The sequence below is a fragment of the Marmota flaviventris genome, chromosome 1 (assembly GCF_047511675.1).
Source record: "Marmota flaviventris isolate mMarFla1 chromosome 1, mMarFla1.hap1, whole genome shotgun sequence".
Taxonomy (NCBI): domain Eukaryota; kingdom Metazoa; phylum Chordata; class Mammalia; order Rodentia; family Sciuridae; genus Marmota; species Marmota flaviventris.
In genome coordinates, this window is record NC_092498.1 from 17,541,948 (window position 1) to 17,561,543 (window position 19,596).

Genomic DNA, 19,596 nt, shown 5'->3' on the forward strand with positions numbered 1-19,596 from the left:
ATTCTTTATGCATGCCCAGCTCTTTGGCCTCTGATGGAGTTATCCATGAAATTGTTTACCTTCAACTTCAGGATGGCCAGGTATGAGGTTGGACTTGTGAATGATCACTCCAGGACTCAGGCTGCCCTTTCCAGATTATGGAAATCTCCACTTGCATTAGTGTGTTTTTAGAAAGCACAAACTGGGGCTAAGGTTAGTGCTGTGGGTAGCTGTGCCAACTTTCTAAGTATTATGGAAAACCACATGGATCAAATTAAAACCAGTCACTGCATCTATGAAGTGTAAAACTTCTCCAAATCAATGAATTCAGAGGTATAGTCTTCAAATTAGTTTCTTTTAAACCAGCTGTTACACATATTCAGCATATATATAAAATGGAAAGAAAAAGAAATTAAGGCCTCTGCGCTCCAGCACTGTGATTCTCAACCCAAGCTGCACGTTAGAATTCTTTGCAGAAGCTTATAGACATCCCAGTGCATGAGCATAAACTAGAGCACTTAAGTCAACATCAGTTGTTTAAAAAAGTTAAATGATCCTTAGACAGTTTCACTATGTAGTCAAAATTGAGAGCTGCTATTTTCTAATAAAAAAAAAAAACACACACAAAAACACAACACCAACAACAAATCAAGCGGGAATACATGCATGCGCATTGTTTTTGGAACAGAGGGAAGGAGAAACCACAGCTTAATAAAAGGGGAGAAAAAAGTGAGAATGTGATTAGGTAGGGGATGGTGGGGCTTGGTGAATGTGGAAGATGCTGATAAGTTTAGAACACACAGACCATGACTAAGAAAGACCCCTAAGGGTTTAAGTAAATATGTTCAATTCTTTTAATTGAACTGGTGGATAGCTCAACTTTTTACCTTTCCCACCTAGTAATATTTGATGAAGGTTAAAAGTTTGTTTCAGACTTTCAGCTTGAATAATGGTGGAAAAAAATCTTCCAGGTGGGTAGACATTCTGTAATGTTCATAAATAGTAATGAGCTAAATTATGTAATTAATTGAAAATGGATTAGCCTAAGTGAGTGCCATGTTTCAACTACTAGTTATGCATTTTCTAGGTCATTAAAATGTAATTTTCCCTCTGTGCATAATGTGCTTTTGTTAAAGCCAACCAATCTTTTCCCTCTCAACAGAGGAGGGTTTTTATGAATGCCATTTTTGGCACTAGACACTCTGCACAAAGAATAATCTTATTGTAGGAGTTGAGCCAGGGAGATGTGGCAGATAGCAAATTTTCTTAATGGGAAAAACACACAAATTCCATGATGTATTTTTCATGGTTTAAATACAACATAACACCGGGAGCTGTGGCTCCAGTCAGTAATCGCATTGGCGCCAGAGACTGAGAGTCCCAAATTCAAAGCCAGCCTCGGCAGTTTAGCAGGGACCTAAAAAAGTTAGAACTTGTCTTTATATAAAATATAAAAAAGGGCAGGGATGTTGTTCAGGAGTTCAGCCCTCCTGCGTTCAATCCCTAGTACCAAATATTAATTAAATTAATTAATTAATACTATGTAACAAGTGGCATATATGAGTTTATATGATTCTGTACTGTTTTACTCAAATAACCCAGGTTGTGGATTATTTGAAACCATAACCTTAAGATAGCTCATTTTCTTCTGATCAGTGAAATTAGCAATCATATTAAAATGGAATCTGTAATGGCACCCTTATTCTGTTTCTACCCCTGTGCATTGCTCAAAGTATTTTGCATATATTATTTCATATAATGCCATATATCCTTACAGGTAAATATTATTATAATAGAAACTGAGCAACAGTGGTTAATTTATTTACTTACATCTCTAATAAATGACAGAGCCAAGATTTGGCCAGCTCTAAACTTGTATTCTCTTTTGCACCTTGCTGATATCTTATCTAAATCCCATATGAGTATGGGATTTATTTTCCTTTGAAGTAGAAGGTTAGCTTTGTAAAGCCCAAGACAAGTGTGTCAAATGGAAGAAGACGTTTTCTGCAATATTATTTTTAAGACAATTCTGGAAGACTTCCATCAGAACATGTTTCAGGAGAATAGGAACCTGGCCTTTTTGTTTTCTATTGTATCCCTTATGCCTAGAACAAGGTAGCACATAGTAGGTAGTGAACATATATTTATGCAATAAATGAGTGCTAAGCAAAAAGGTTTTGCACCTGAAATCCATCAAACCCTAGTGGAAACTGCAGTGGTAGTCCTTTACCTAAGCTTTTCCCAAAGTGGTCCAAATAGAAATGACTTTCTTCATTCAGGAAAGAATAAATCAATAATGCTTTCTCTTATTTTAAATCAATGCAGGAAGAGGAGAAAGACAAGTAGAAATATACTAATTTTAAGTGGGCACTGTGATAGGAGCTATTCATCACTTAATTTAAACTTCAAAACAACTCTACGCAGTCAATTTTATTTATCCTGCCTTATATGAGAAAGCGTAGGCTCAGGGAGGTTCAGCAACTTGCCTGAGGTTTCACAGCTTTTAAGTCCTTGAAGCAGGATTTAAAACCATAGTTCACTGACATCAAACTCCGTCTGCTTTTTCAATGACACCATGCTTTCTCTTGTTACCTAAAACTCATGAAACTCTGGTAATATTAGATAATTTTCCCATCTAAAATCATTAAATAGTAGTTTCTGGGGAACCTCCCTATCTGTGCTAATGCTCAGTGTCAAATGACAGAAAATCAATTATTCAGCCATGTCTGTCCTGTTGTCTAGTGGAATCAGTTTCAATGTTCATTCTTGCTGAGATCTTTTATATTTTTTGTCTTTTTTCAAACAGGGACTATTGGACTTTTTACAGCAGACTTTCAAAAATAAACTGCATAGGATATCATGGTCTTCAAGAAAAAAATAAGCTTAATTATTTCATGTAATTTAATTAATGGGCACATAAACAAAAACATGCTTTTCCTCCATCATTATCCTTCTCATCAAACCCATGATCAGGCTCAGTTTTGTATGTCTTGTTTTCATTTTGTTTTGTTTTCGAGAACCCCTCAAATTTACCTCTTTTACTTTCTCACCTGTTCTGTTTTGGGAAATGGTACTGGATTAATATAAAAACTGTTTGATTTCTAGTGTGAAAAACACAGGCTTAAATTTTAGAATGGAACATAAAGATGTGGATAAGGTTGTGACTTATTCAACAGTGAATTGAAGAAGACTGAACAATAACCTTGATTTTGACAACTACTAATAAGGCTAAAAGACTATAAGACTTGACTGAGAAAGAAGGGGAGGTTTAATATCTAAAGTCGATATTTAAACACTTGGTTAAAATATACCACTTAGTTTAAAAACTGCTTTACAATTCACCCTAGTGCAGGCCAACATCAGTGTCACTCAAGGTGTAGAAGGTACCCTTCCTAGTGCTCTGAAAATTTGTGTTGATTCTATAGTCTAGCTTGAGCCCACAATTTCAATGCTTATCAATGTCACATTGGAGCCTCTACCTAAAGATTCTTTCACGTGGAAGCCCCACTTACACCAAAGAGAACATTCAATCATACAATTTTATTTTCCTCTGCAGACATAACATTGTAAAGATGCCTATTTGGAAGGCAGCTTACCTGGGAATTGAAAGTCAAACTGAGGATGGATCATTACTCAACTGAGAAATTGAAACCGGAATGTGCTTAACTATTAGAAGAATTTAACAATTGATATATTAGTGAATGATTGTGTTGGAGACTTCAGCTTTTATTTTCTTAGAAAAAGAGCTAAAAAGTTTTAATTAAGTTTTATTTAATTACTGAAAAAATCCTATAAATGTCAGAGTTTGGGGCGTAGCAAGATCTACTCCAGCTAGTTTAGGAGAAAGGTGTTTATTCAAGGGTCTTATATAGTTCAAAGACTCTCTGGGAGGGCTGGAGGATCTGACTTGAGTCTTGCAAAGCCAGCAATAATGAAGCCAAAGGCAATAGATTCAGAAGAAATACCTAATCACACCATGTGACTGATCTAGCTGAAACCCTTTTACTGAAATTACCCACTGGCTGGCATGTACGATGTGAAGAATTGAACCCTGGAAACTCCACTATAGCTGTCTCCTAAACCAGACACTTACACATCTTTTCTTTCCAGAATCGTCAGTTTGGCCACTGTTGTGAGTTACTAACTTTTGTCTCCATCCATTAACCTATCTACCTGGTAGAAACTAGGTCGCTCCCCTGCTGCAGGGGAGTCTGGGAAATGTGTGCTTGGCTTTCCAGACTATACCTCTAAACACAACAGGGGATGCTGAAAGGGTCTTGAATTGGTATTTTGTGAGCTCCTCTGCCAGAGCGAGCAGGAATGTTGGAACGTGTTGGAGTCAATCATTAGAATCATCCTGCTTCTTTTCTTGGACTAGATGAGGCCCTGATGCCTGGAGAAAAGGTGGACGGAAGTGGTTTTATTTGGGACAATTGAGTGTCCCATTGTATAAAGAATTAGGTTTTTCCTCTTTGGAACCATCTGAATTTTTTTCTTTTTCCTGTGGGGCTAATTGATCTGTGAAATAGTGAAGAAAACTGGAAATAAAAGTCAGTTGTGCTGACAGCTCTGTGAAGAGTCTCAGAGTAGAGGACTCTTCAGAGGATAAGTAACTCTTTTCCCAGCCTTGGCTGTTTCTCAGGGATCCCCTTAGACAGTTGGCTCCCTATGGAATTAGAGGATTGCCAAGACAGGCAGGGCTTCCAGGAGACACCCATCTGTCTTGGAATCATGGCCCTATAGCCAGTCCCATCTGTGTGTGGTATGGCCCCAAGGAGCAGGCATCAGTGTCTGGAGTGCAGAGTCAAGCTGGGGCTGGGGCTGGGGCTGGGGTTGGGGCTTGTGTGGGAGGAGCCAATGAACTTAGAATTTCCTGGGGGGCACAGAAGATATTGCCTTATGATCATCTTGGAACATTCCAGGGTCTTGGATTATTGTTCACATGGCAGTTGTTGGTCATTGCTTTTAAAATAAGATGGACAAATAAAAGATATTGTGAAACTCCTTTTGGTCTTGACAAAGTTAGCATGGCATTCATGGCAGCCTCTGAACTTGGCCTCTGAACCTGCCAACAGAAAGGACATTCTCAAATGGTTCCTGGGACAGGCAGAGGCAGGAGTCCCTGGATAGATGTTGGGTTGTAGGTGGTTGGGGAATGAGTGTTTATTCCTCCTGCCTTCTTTAACAATCCACACTGTGCTGCAACCAGACACTTGACCAACTTCCCTGCTCATGATAACCCCAACTCCTTTTATTTCTTCCCAGCTATTTCTAAAAGTTCTGCCACTATGCCACTCTCTTTTGGACAAGTGCCCAGCCTTCTCTTAGGTTTGACAATTCATCTTTGAAGATCAAAAGAACAGTCGCCATTTAAGTCAAGGCTCCTCTGTGTGCAGGACTCAGTGTTTGGCAGCTGATTATTAAATGGGAAAAGGGGTCAGTAAAGGGATAGTCCCAGTGTTCTCGATCCTTTGTCTATTAAATAGATGTTTTTATTAGTTCCTTTAAAGATAAAAGAAGTTCTCCATCATTTCTATTTTCTGGGCTCTGACACCCCTCAGGAAGGAGCATAGCAACACTGTTTAGATGGGCTTTACTAGGCTGAGACTTTGAGAGAGGTAGAGGGGCAGAATCCCACCATGGGCTAGCCCAGGACCTGCCCCTCCCCCACCATAACCACTGACAGGGGTAAAAAATGGGGCAGGGATACTGCCTACTGCCCTTGAATTTGACCTGGAGTGGTAGCATGGGGTACCTTGTGGGAGTTCTACAGTTCGTTATCAGAGGAAGAACTCTTTCTCAGTTTGGTCTCAAGATTTTTAAATTTTGTATTCTGCTTGTGGAAATATCTTTTAACACCTATATTTTCCTTCCTATGATATTGCACTTGAGGTGAGAAGATCTAATTCTGTTCCTTTCTTATTAGAATGATAAGCTTTGTCTTTTGTAAATTAGTGTTAATAATGAATACCTCATAGCGTTGTTGTTAAGATAAAATTTAAGAACTATAGTTAAAAATTCTTGGTCAATGTGCAGTGGTTTTGAGACTGTTTCCTTTTTTTCCAAATCACTTTCTTGAGGTAGGTGTTTCAGCAATTTTTCAGGCAAGAGAAGAATTATGCTGATTATAATAGTATCTATAGTTAATAATTATTTAGTGTCATAGTTTAGTACATTGTTGACATGCAAAGTCATTGAATGTTCACAAAACTCTAAAATAGTATTATCATCGTCAGTTTTACATACGAGGAAACAGAGGATGTAGTGAAGTTAAATGCCTAGGGCAAGGTTATAGAGCTCACAAGCAAGGCAGTCTAATGCAATATCCCCTGCTTTATGAAAAGTTCCTTCCCTGTATCTATTTGATATTGGTATCCAAGTTTCTCATGTAAACATAATGAGACATCCTGCTCATGAGTCATCCTAATTGGTCTCTTGCATGACCCATGGGCCAGACATTGCTGGTACACTCTGCACCAGTCAAGAATACTCCCAGTCCTCAGAAGATGGCGGAATGCATTGTGATGTCTTATGCATCTATTTCTTTGCACCTGTGACTCTTTTCCTCCTATCATGCATTCTATAAAATCTAGCTTGCCCATTCAGTGGCAAGGAGATGGGTCACTGGGGGCATGAGTGGATGATAGGTGCATTATTCATTCCTTGAGTGGGTGTTGTACACTAGAGTTAGCACCAGTGAAAAAATAATGACTTTAATGGGATTATAAGTGGAGCAGCAGAAGCAGAGAGATACATTCCAGTGTTTTCACACCAAGTAAAAAATGCTATGAAAAGGAAGACTAGTCATTTGGCACCATTTCTAATTTATTCACTTATTTATAAAATCTAATACAAGCCCTACAATGGGGTGAAGAGTATATTAAGTCCTTGTGATACTTAACAAGTAAGTCCCCCCCCCTTTTATTGCCATGTTCTACTGGAGGTGGACAGAGAGTGAAAACATAAAGAAATAATAATTGAAGTGATAACTCCATATTGGAATAGGTGACCTTAAAAACCAAATTGACTGAAAGGGAATAGTGTAGAGAAAGTAACCAGGGAAAGTCTTTTTCAGAAGGTAACTTTTGAACTTGGTCATGATAGAGAAGAGGCTAACCAAGTTAGTGCTATGAATGAAACAAGGTGAAGTTCAAAGTCCTTCAGGCCAAGAATTTTGCTTAAGGACTAGAAAAGATATCAGAGTAGAATCTTGCCAGACTTCTTTTCTTAAATATCAAGCCACTGACTTCTCTGAGAGAGGTTCCTCTGAGGAGGCACTCACTATGCTGTGCTGAGTGCACATCTACCTTGCCTTACACAGAAACTCCTATGAGTCACATCTTATTCACCTTCATAACTTACTGCATCTCAGAGGACCAGGTTCATGGGAGGAACTCAGTTAAGTGTACTGATTTGCAGGAATGAAAAAATGATGTATCTGGCTAAATTGTCTGGTCTGGCTCACTAGGACACCTCATACATTCACTGGCTTCAAATATATGCAGAGAAATTGCGGTTAACACACAAGGAGCTCACCTGAAAGAGTAGTTATCTCATGTTTCACAGCCATCTTTAGTAAATAATTTTTGGTCCTAATTGCCAGGGCAGATGTGAGAACTAGGAGCTATAAATATAGGTAGGGTTTGCTTCATACTGTGTGTCTACTTTCATCTCCCTGGGTAAATTCTACGCTCAGAGACTCATTAGTTGTGCACACAGAAAACAGCCATACAATAATTAATGTTAAGGAAGGCAGTATAATAGAACAATGCTCACACGAATTACTTACTGGGTTGAGGACCTGATTTTTTCTCCCCCTGAAACTTTTGCATTTTTCATTTCTGACTTCTGAATGGAGAATTTCTTCTGGTGTTTCAAGTTGTAGCAAATGTCATTTACTGAACATAATTAAAGCAGTTTCTATTCACTGATCATCTGTGATACAACAGAATCATGCTAAGCCGTTAGCATGCTTTGTCTGCATTATACCTCATGGCATCCCCAAACAATTGTATTCACATTTTACAATCTAGGACACTAAGATTGCAACTTATCCAAGGTCACCCCACCACTGAATGGTCAGTCTTGAACATGAAGATAGGACAGTGGATTTCTAGTTCTTTTCAGTTATACCACTGCTTCCCAAAGTGAGTGATTCCTGGGTGTCTTTGATATTCTAAATGATGATGATGATGATGATGATGATGATGATGATGATGATGATATTTTGTTTTGATAATATAAAATAAAATAATAAAAATTTTGTTTGACTCCTATTAAATAATTCCTGACCTGAGCATGCCTTTGTATAATGATTGAAGCAAAGCCAAAAGGAGATGGGTCATTATAGGTTGCTATTGTGCTGTATTTTTCGAACAGGGCTCAATTATAGGGGCCACATTTCTTGAAAGTTAGAAATATTGGTGTAAGACACCTTGTTCCACTGAGCATCCTCCTAGTCTAGACCCTAGACTGCACTGTCTTCTCTCTGCTGCGAAATTCACAGAGACTGTGCTTTGCCAGGATCTTAGGCACTGCCGTACTAGAAAGCAGTGCCATCGGTGAGGATACATCACATGCTCACAGTGACTCGACTCAGCTTTGCACTGATGCAGAGCTTCCAGGAGCCCACAGGGAAGTCAAAGCAGACTGGCTGGTGCTTAGCGTACAAAGGCAGGGAAAAGAAAAGAAAAAAAAAAGACTTTTTCTAGAAGAGTAAACATTATTTGTAGAAAAGCTCATCAGAAATTCAGAACACAAGATGCAGGTAAAAATTTCTCTGGTGTCCTGCTGCTCAGGCACATAGGAGGTAGGGCCCAGAGATATTTAATTCGGATAAATAAACAAATTCATAGCACTCTCTCGCAAGGCTATTGAAAATAATTTTCATTCTACAAAAAAAATAAATAAAAAAAAACATTATTTCAGATCCTTACTCAGATGCACAAGAATAATAAAATTCAACTTTGAAGACTGCTGTCTACAAAATGTAAAGAAGGGCAGACAAAGCTCTTTAGGATACTTGCTGCTTCTATAGATAGAGCATGAACACCTTCCCTGTTTGGAGTTGGGAAGACAGGCATGGAGATGGGTGAAAGAATTTAATGCAATGTGCATTTGTGAAACCATCATTGAGTATAAAATCCTATATTACATACTATTACAGTCTTTAATTATTTAAAATTTAAAAAGAAATTTTAATTCTGCTGGACAAATGAAAAATAATACACATGTATCTTGTCCCTCTACAGTGAATGAGGATACTCTGAAGCACATACAGACATCTAATTTGTGGCTGCATGTGTTTGCCAGGGCTGCTATAACAAAACACCACACTGTGTGTGGTCTGAATAGCATAGATGTGTTTCTTTAGAGTTCTGGAACCTGGAAGTATGAGATCAAGATGTCACAGGTTGGTGCTTTCTGAGCTGCCCTTTGGCTTGGCAGTGGCCATATTGTTGTGTCTTCATTAACGTGTGTGTCTGTTCAAAGCACCTCGTCTTCCGAGGACACCGTATTGGGTTTGGGCTTACCCTAATTACCTTGATAGAGCCTCTGTCTCCAAATACGTTCACACTGTGAGGTATAGGGGTTAGGGCTTGGAGTGTATTGAGGGATACCAATTGATTCTATTTCTGTGATTTTTTTTTTAGTCAATGCAATCTTTTTTATTAGAGCATTTGAATTATACACAGTAGTTGGGTTCGTTTGGACAAAATTGCATGCGTGGAATTTGATTTACTCCATTTCAACTCCTGTGCCCTGCCTTCCCTCTTCTGCTTCCTCTGCCTATTCCCCTTCTTCTTCTCTACTGACTATGTCTATAATTTTTTGAACCAAAAAGAAAAATCCATTTGGAAGCAAATATGGAACAATTTATGGGGCTGTACGTACTAGAATTTCACATGTGATGGAGTTCAAAATTTCCCCCTTTTCATAAATCATAATTTGATTTTCTAGTAACACTGGTCATATTATGTTAAGGTAGGCATCAGACATGATAATGGGAAATAACGATGTACTAAGTAGGAACTACTTACTATTGCTTATAATAATATGCTTCATTTCTGACAGAGGCTAGGTATAATCTGCAATACTTTATGAAAGGGCAAGTTTTTTACCTATGTCCTCATTATTGCAGATATAAGCTCTTAAATATTTAAATGTCATATAAGAGATAATTTTCCTTCCTGTTTTGGGATAGGAGAAGTCAGTGAATCTATTTGGATGAGGAGATCACTGTCAACAAATAAAATGTCTTGAAAGTGACCCACAAATTAAGGAAGGAACAGAGGTTTTTGCTGGATAAAAGAAAAGCAAACATCAGTTTCTCATCTGGGAGTGTGGAGGGGGAGAGAATAGGTGTAGCTCACGTATAAGAATGTGATGCAAATGTGTTAATTAAAAGTAGTTTACCTTGGTGATTTTCTGCCTGGTGCACACAGTGTAAAGATTTTTCTGCAGGACATCTGAGCATTGGCAGATTTGCCCACTTCTGACTCAACAGTACAAACTGCCTCCTAAAGAATTGGAGAAGCCAGTAGATACCTCTTTGGCTTCATCTAATGACAGGCCAGTAGAGAGATGGGAGGGGAAAGAGGCTAAAAACTTTGTGCCAAGGAGTTTGGATTCCACAACATTGACTTGACTTTATATTACTTACTATATTTACTCATGTGTTACTATTATTATTATTACTTATTATTTATTACTATTTTTATTTATTAATCTTATTTGCTTACATTCATTTACTGATGTTGCAGACTTGCTTTGTAAGAAAACAAACAAGTTCAAGGACTCTTACTACTTTTGCTCTATTTGGTTGATGAAATAATTTCCTTATTTCCTCCACTAAACCTTCAGTTGCATCTACATTACTCACTAATGCTCTCATGGAGGATCTTTCGATTTTGAGGATTGCACTTAAGAGCTGAGCCATTTCCCAAAGTGAGCAGGAGTAAAATAGAAGCTCCTGAAGGGCTGTGGAGATTGAGTTCATGTCTGCACACGGGTGAATGCTCTATTTTTATTTCCTTATACTTGATAGAAGGCATATGTGTAGAAGTGCAGATGGTTGAGAAGGAGAGGGAGGTGATGTGATGAGATGGAGAGAAGATGAAACAGGAGGACAGTGAGGGCAGGAAAGTGTCAGAATGTGGGTAGCACTGAAGGGCAGTCCTGTGTGTATGCAGGTAGCACTGAAGGGCAGTCCTGCATATGCATGTATGCAGTTCTGTGGGCAGCATGTATTCCGTGCACGCTCCTAGGAGTTCATGCATGGAGTTCATGAGACAGGAAATGAGGCAAGTGGTACTACAACACAAGAAGTCAAAGAAGAAGCAAAATTACTACACATTTTATTCAACAGAAGCTTATCTGTGAATAATATATTAAATGGATTTTTTAAAGAGGATACTTTGATTTTCAAATAGATAGAAATTTCTTTCTGCATTGTGCTACTTAATATGTGCTACTCTGATTTAAATGGAAATGTTTGGAAATTTAATGAATGGTGCCGTGTTAAGAAGCCCAATCTATTAGAGCCTGGACTTTGGATGGACCTTCAAGTTATACATTCACAATTCAACAAGTCTTATTATCAGTTCTGAGGTACAGCTGAGGTGGTGCAAGGAATTATGTTTCTCTAAGCAGCTGATCTTAAGAGTGAGTGAGTTATTTTAGTAGGTTCAAGAAGGACTAGAAGGATCTTGGTGATATCCAGGATTTAGGGTGTATTTACATTGTGATTGTACTGTCTGATAGTGGTGTGTTCTTTTTCTTTCAATGAGTTCTTGTGACTTATTGAACAAGTCTCCTGAAACAAACTCATAATGGTCTTTATGACAGTCCATGGCCACTGGCCCTTGACCTCTGAATCTGAAGTGTGCATTTCTGAGTGTGTCTACCATCCACAAAGTATGAATTTTTAAGGAACAAGTCTCTCATTTCTAGTCTAATCAATATTCCTTCCCTTGGCTTTAATGACCAAAGCCTCTCAAGTCAGCAGCAAACAGAGGCTGACTGAGTTACAATGTGGGCTCCTCTCAATTACTTTATCTCCTGACTTCCCTCTTAGTTTTCTGTGCATACAGCAGGCCATCTGAAATGAAGTAATCAAAGCAAAGCCTTTGACTAACATTAGCCAGTTCCAGAATTCTCAGCTCTTTGCTTCTTGGAAAAGCATCTTCAGTCAAAGTCTTCAAGAAACCTTTAAATTGATGTTATTCTCTCGAGGCCCTCTTCCAACCCCATTTCTTCCAGAGTTCCCATATATAGAAAGTGGGAGTACATGTTTACTTGTGCCAACTGCAAGGCAATTGTATTCCTAAAGGACCTCTGAATAGATGGAAAAGAGATGCTGCGTGTTGTTTGATTTTTTGCCTTTTGAGAACAAGATTGCTATGATACGCTCTCACATAAATTGCTAAGAATTTAGATTGGCACTTCCTTCCTGGAAAGAAAGTTGTCAGTTCTTACCTAGAACTTTAAAAATGTCCTACTCTTTGATCCAGTAAGTGTTCTTCTAATAACCTATACTAAGGCAAAATTTAAATATGTTATGCTTTGTGAATAAAACTACCATTGAATTATTATTTATAATAACAAAATGTGGAATGATTCCAATGACCTATAAAAGAAGAAAGGTTATAAGGGGAGAGGATGACACAAAGGGATTCTACTTGGTCATGTTTCAAAGTACATGTGATGGAAAATAGATGCAATTGAATATTTAGCATAAAAATATTCCTGATTAGCTGTTACTGTATTCCCAATTAAATCATAGGAAGAAAACATAAATATAGCCCATAATTAAACATATTGAGAAATAATGGATAATTTTTGTTAATAAATGTATATGTATTTCTTTATTTTAATATAATATTGGATTGCCTTTCAAACCAGAAAAGTAATTAATATTTTTTAAAATATGAAATAACTCATAGGGGACAAATTCTATCTTTTTCTTCAGGTTATCACTGATAGGCATATTTTTTTTCTCTAGGAATTCATTCTTCTTGTTGATATTCTAGGTTTTTACATTATGTATATCTGAAATGTAATGGTAAATGAGAAGCAAGAAAAATGGGCCTCAAAGCTATAAAAGTAGCAACCACCTCTGCCCATAATTTTAATATGAACTTATGTGCAATTCTGAAAGATTGATATAGGGATATCTTAAAATTATTACTTATATCAGCTCCATGAGGACAGAATTTTGTTCTGCTCATCACTATATCCCAGCATCTAGAATTTAGCCTGATATATAGTGGAAAGGAAGTACATATTTGCTCAATGAATAAATGGAAAACTTTTGGACAGCAGTGGTCAATTGAGATCTCAAAGGTCATAATCCTACATAATACTCCCAATGGCCCTCTGAGAAAGATATAGATTTTTATAATCCCCAGGTTATAGGAAGCAGATGCAGAATGATTGATTTCCTGCAAATTACAGAGCTGGTTGAGTGGCAGATATCGATTAGAACTAATTCTCTAGGTTAGGACTTGGTTCTCAGTATGATCCTAGCAACATTTCCTGGTTTCCCCATTGCCTCATGGAACCCAAAGGTCATTCATTGTGCTCTTTATTACTTCATTGTTTATTAAGGGTTTTTTTTTTTTTTGTATTTAGAATTAAAAATACATGGACTCAGAATTTATTGTGAAATGGTGCATATTAATTCTTCCTCTTTTTCCCCACTTCCTTTCTTCTTTCCTGTCAGTAGTTGTTATATATTAAAATAATTTCTTTAGTGAAATTTTGAGTTTTGTAGAAAATATGGTAAAAATGGAATTTCAGTTCCTGTGATCCGTAGAATAAAGTCTGAATCTTTGAGGCTTTTTCCTTTGGAAAGTCTCAGGACTTTTCGAACACTTTCAAACATATCTTCAGACAAAACTTGCTTCTATTTGAGTAGCACAAGATTTGGCACACCTGCCTTCCTCTCTCAGGTCCATATCCCAGTTTTTATGCACCCTAGCTTTCATCAATCCAAAACTGGCTAACGAAAGGACCAAGGCTTGCCAACACAGGAAGTCAAACAGCACCAAGGGCCTTACTGTGAGTTTCCAGCGCAGTGATGTCCTCGTGGGCAGTATCAAAGGAGCAGAACAAGTCACTTCTCAGCAGGTGCCTTTCACAGTCACGTTTTGACAATGGCTTATTTCCAGCTTGCTTTTGTGTCTGCCTCACAGCCTCATTCCATGTGGGGAAGAGTGTCAGCCTGGGGTATTATTTAAGGTGTGACCTGCAACTTGGCTCTTGTTCAGTGTGAACTAAGGTGCCCTACTGTTCCACATCAGGTCCTTCTGCTCTGAATACCTTGCAGGGTGGCCACTATCACTACAAGACTACATTACTGAGTACTTGAGTTTATCTAGTTACAGCCCTGCTCCAGGCCAATTCATGACTCTGATGGTCACAGCAAACATTTCTCACTATAAACTGGAAGAACTACTAAAATGGGATATTGGTTTTATCAATCCAGGCTTCTACGTTAAAGACAAGAAAATCATGTCTGTCTATAATTCCTTTCCTCATAAAATATTTATGTTTAAAGATGTACTAAACCATAGCAAGATTTCAGTTGAATTTACACTCCTGGCTTTCCTTAAGAGATACCGTTTTTCCACATAGTGATTAGTTGACTCTCTTTGTTCTCCATTCAAGTGTTCCTTTATCCAGTCTGTGTGGAACAAGTATTTCATGAACACAAATGTACTGGCTACTGAGGATACAGGTAGAAAAGACAGAATGGGCTTCTACCCTTGTTGGAAGTAGAAATGCATATCAGTGAATTAGAAATAAAATTAATAACTCCATTCTAATTTTGGAAAAAGCAGTGAGAAGTACAAGATAAGCATCTGTGCATGGAGTTCTGGAAGGTTTTCCTGAAGAAGTGAAACTGAACTAAGATCATAGGGATGAGCAGATGTTGGCTATGTAAAGTTGAGATGGTGAGAAGAAAAATATGCAGCAGAGGCAATGTGTGGTAGAGGCTGAGCTAGAAAGACACAAGGCAGCACCATGAAGAAGTGAGGATTGCTCTTGTCAAATGACACACTTATGCATCTCACTGAAGGTTTACTCGTCAGCTGTTATGCATAAATCACCTTGCCCTGGGCTGACATACAACAGTGAGTAGAGATTCCGCTCCCTCACTACTAATACTTTAGTGGCAATGGCAACCCCAAAGGTATATGCTCCAGTAAGGGAAGGAGAGCTTCTAATGCAAACCACGAAGTCAGCAAACTAGAACTAATGTTAAAACTGGTGCTTGAAGGGTGGGAGGAAGTGAGAGGATGGAGCAGTAATGGAAGTATGAGGTTGACAAAGAGGACTAGGTTTCAGGTCAAAGACTAGACAGAAAAAAACGGTAAGACCCATTGGGGAATAAAAATAAGTACAAATATGAAGACAGAAGTAAAGGGAGGTGATTTGATTGTTTCTGTGTTTTATCCCTTACATAAAAGAGTCAGATCAGGTCTTTGCTAGATCATAGGTTTCATGATACTATTTTAAATTCTGTACATATGCCAGGTCAAAATTGAGAATTTGTTAATAAGTTCTTGAGGCCACAGAGATAAGCAATGATAAGCTCCTTTAGTCTGCCAGTTAAATAAAAGTCAGGGAAAAAAAAAAGGTGGCTTTGATTGGAGGCGGTATTACTGACCTGATTTTCTTTATTTGGAAAAATTCAAACACTTATTAGTTATGTGAAAAATCAAAATGATCTCATTATAAATGCAAATTCTTCCATCTTTCCATTGGGTTTTACTAAAGACTTCTCATATTTCCATTTCGAGGCCGTGTTAGAATGATGTGCCAATTGTGTCAGAAGAATAAATTGATTGGCATTGTGCAGATTAGTTGGGCAAGTGGTTGATTGCCTGGCACTGGGCAAGTTGTTAATTAGTGAAGAAAAATGAAATGTCAGGCCCAGGTAACAGAGATGCACTTCTCTTGCCTTTGCCAAGTTGAATTTGGAAAGTGTTTATTGAGATGGACAACCTACATTAGCTAGATCAGTAGTGCACAATATTCAAAATAATTTCAAGTTTTATAAAATAAATGTACACAAAACAGCCGATTCGTATATCATCCATTCAGACTTAAATATAAAATAGGGTCATGTTAGCTAAACTATGAAAATACTACATCAAGTAACCATTCTACTACAAATCTCCAAGGGTTGCTCAGTAAGGCACATGAAGAAATTGAGACAAGGAAAACTGGAGTTGGGCTCCCAGTTGATATTCTAGATTGTTCCCTGAAGATGTGATCTTAATATGCAGCTGTTGCTTAAAATGTCAATCAGTGACTAGAAATTATTAAATGTTTAAACACTAAATATTTGTCCAGAAATTAAACAGAATACCTTCTTTGACATTACGTGTATCTTTGAACTTGGAAATTCTGGTTATTTCACATTTCATAGGCTGATGAAATGAGACATTTATAAAATCAAGCAAAAAAAGATAGAGAATGAAAGATTAAATCTCTTCAGTATAGAAATGGGGAAAGCTGAGGATAGGCATGAACCGAATGAATATATTTATGGCCAATAATTAAGCCAGCTTTTAGAAACTGCTGACTCAATTGCATATTGGACACTCTTGAAGCCCAGTAAAGGAAGCTTTGGAAAATTACATTGAATAGAATTACTGCTTTGCCTAGTGTTCAGTGGACTTTGGAAGCTACTTGAAAAGGTGATGAGGAGAATAAATAGGAATGGAAATTTTTCCAGCTCTACTTAGTATGACCTGGGAAGTGTACAGTGTTTCTGATGGGCATGATTCCTTAATCAACAATGCTCTGATTCCTGATGGCCATTCTTCTGTTGCCTACCACGTTCAGTGACATGCTCAGTATGAATGTCTTGGTGATGATGAAGAATTTTAATTATACAGAGAAATGGCCCCCTGTTCTTATTCTATTGTCAACTAATGATAACTATGCACCTTTATTGAGCTATTTGTGCTACATTCTGTTCTCAGTGGATTTAGGCAACTCATTTAATTTGGATATTAATCTTGTGGTTGTTTTCCTATGCTGTGGTACTATTCGTATGCCCACTCAAAAGTGAGTGATCTGAGACACAAAAACATTAAATTACTTTCCCCAAGTCTCACAGTAGCCTAGTGATTTAACCAGAATTTAAACTCTGGCAATCTGACTTCAGACCCTGTACTTAGCTGGTATGATTCTGCCATCAGTGTGAACCAAATGGGTGAAGCAGCTCAGAGACAACTAGCAGTATCTTCTGGGATTCTAGCTCAGGGATTCTGACCATTCTCGTCTTTGCAGCCAAAGTAAATGTGTTCTCCCCTCTACTGTATCCTCTTGTTAGCAAAAGAGAGAAGGAAGAAGTTTGAGTGGAAAAGGATGGAGCCTTTGGATTTAATTTTTTTTTTAATTTGCTCTTTTAAATTATACATGTCAGTAGAGTATATTTCGACAAATTTATACAAACATGGAGTATATCTTATTCTACTTAGGATCTCGGTCTTGTGGTTGTATATGATGTGGATTTAAATTTTCATGATTTTGCTTGCCTGGTTTAACTCAGGTTGGCCTCTTCCATTAGCTTCACCAAGACTAGGAGCTCCTTCAGGGAAGTACAAAGCAGACTATGTGTGGTTCATGATTGTTCTCTTCTATGTAAATCAGTTGCTGACTATGTAAGCAGAGGCCATATTCAGAGTGGAAGCGTTTTAGAATCACTATGCTTTGGAGAAAAAAAAATGCTAAGGCTCATAAACAGTTCCTAGTCAAAGGAATGAGAGCGCTGAGAGCTTTCTCAGCTAAGCTAAGCTCCTGAAGTTTTCCACTAAGTGGGGGACTGGTTAATTTCCTGAGATAGACGCCTGCATGTTGTGTTTGCTCTCTAAGCAGGACCCCCAAACAATGTTTTCCATACCACATGGAGGCAACCAACAAGATAACAGGCATTTATAGTTACACCAGGGTAGGCTGTGTTCCTCCTGGCTACTCTCGTGCACACACACACACACACACGTACACACACACTTCTGTCAATTCACCAAGAGAACTGCCAAAAGTAAGCACCTTGTCTTATTAATTTTATCTTTTAATTTCTGACCAATTATAAGAAAAGTGGCTTCCCCTTCCCTTACGGAGTAGTAGCTTGATGGCTGATTTCTCTCTTTCTCTTTTGAATCACAGCAGAATCTAAGAAGAAGAAAAAGGAAGGCAAGAAACAGGAGAAGATGCTGGATTAGATGATCCCACCTTCTGAGGAACAGGAAAAGGACATCAGCAACCGGAATCAGTTAACTATTGCATTTATACCTACTGTAGGCTTTTTATTCAAAAAATATCTATAGCTTAAGTACACAATAGGCAAAATGATGAGGAAAGAAATTTTTGTAGTAGCATTTTTTAAATATATACCATAGTACCACTAGGGGCTTATAATAAAGGACTGTAATCCCATTTAGAAAGTTGACTTATAGTACATGGTAAATGATAGACACTTGAGGTAAGGTTTTTGAAGTTATGCGATATTTCACATTTACTTTTTTTTTTTTTTTTTACTTTTTTTGGCAGCAATTTAAATGTTGTGAACATGTAAACTACATATCTTTCTATCTTTCTAGGTATTTTTTTTTTCACCTAGACTTTTCTTTTTTTCCCAAATTGAAAAAAGTACATACTAAACAAAGCAGCAATAAAATATAATCACTCCATTTGAGGAAAATACCTTGTTCTCTGCCATTGGATTCTTTTTTAAAAAGTAAGTCAGCAAAATGAGGGAGGGAGAGAGGCAGAACCGTGCCCTAGTGCAATGCTGTTGTTTTCTAATTAAAATATTAAAACATGATTTTTTTTTTTCATTTTGGCAGAAACAGATGTTTTCTTGATGAAATTATTTTTCCATCTGAGGAAAAAATACTAGAAAAATAAATCAAGGTGATGCTGAATAAAAGGTGCTTTTGTGTGCAATAATTTGATTTTGTGGCTCTCCTTTTGTCACCTGCACTCTTCAGTGCAATTTCAGTGAGAATTCATCATTCAAATTAGTTACATCACTATGGGCACAAATGTGACACATGTTTTTGCTACTTTCTACAGTTCAAGCATCACTAAATCCAAAATCCAAAATCTGAAACGTTCCAAAATACCAAAAATTTGGATTACAAATATGACACCACACATTGAAATTTCCATCCCTGTCTTCATGTGACGTGTTTCAGTCAAAATGCAGGTGCATAAAAAATATTGCAGAGAGTCAACCTTCAGCCTGTGTGTGCGGTGTATAGGAAACATGAATAAGTATGGGTTGCATCCCATCCCCAAGTTGCTCCTACATCATCATTTAGCCAAACAGCCCATGAACCAGGAAAGAGTTAAGGTGAACTAGAACAAAATCTCCCAAGGGAATCACAGTCCCGCAAATAGTCCAAAACCCTTAAACATTTGAAATCCAAACACTTCTCGTCCAAAGCATTTCAGATAAGGGAGACTCAACCTGTATTATTTATTAATAGGTTCAACTGATGCTACCAAGATCAACAAAAATCACACAATAGTCTAGGAAAGTGGAACACTAAAAGCCTCTCATTGTATTAAGTTTGGGCCAGCACAGTATAAATC

The 19,596-nt window shown here is 37.7% G+C and overlaps 1 protein-coding gene across 4 annotated transcripts in view; it reads left to right on the top strand.

Moving 5' to 3' along the window:
- The window catches only part of Ptn (pleiotrophin), a 98,213-nt gene extending 79,265 nt beyond the window's left edge, over positions 1-18,948 (top strand). For 2 of the 4 annotated variants that reach the window (XM_027952170.3, XM_027952168.2), the window contains one exon: positions 18,166-18,948. In XM_027952170.3, the coding sequence (XP_027807971.2) occupies positions 18,166-18,221 (56 nt within the window). In that variant the 3' untranslated portion in view covers positions 18,222-18,948. The remainder of the gene's footprint in view (positions 1-18,165) is intronic. The other 2 variants (XR_003585057.2, XM_027952169.2) reach the window with 2 other exon arrangements.
- Positions 18,949-19,596: the final 648 nt, after the last annotated feature.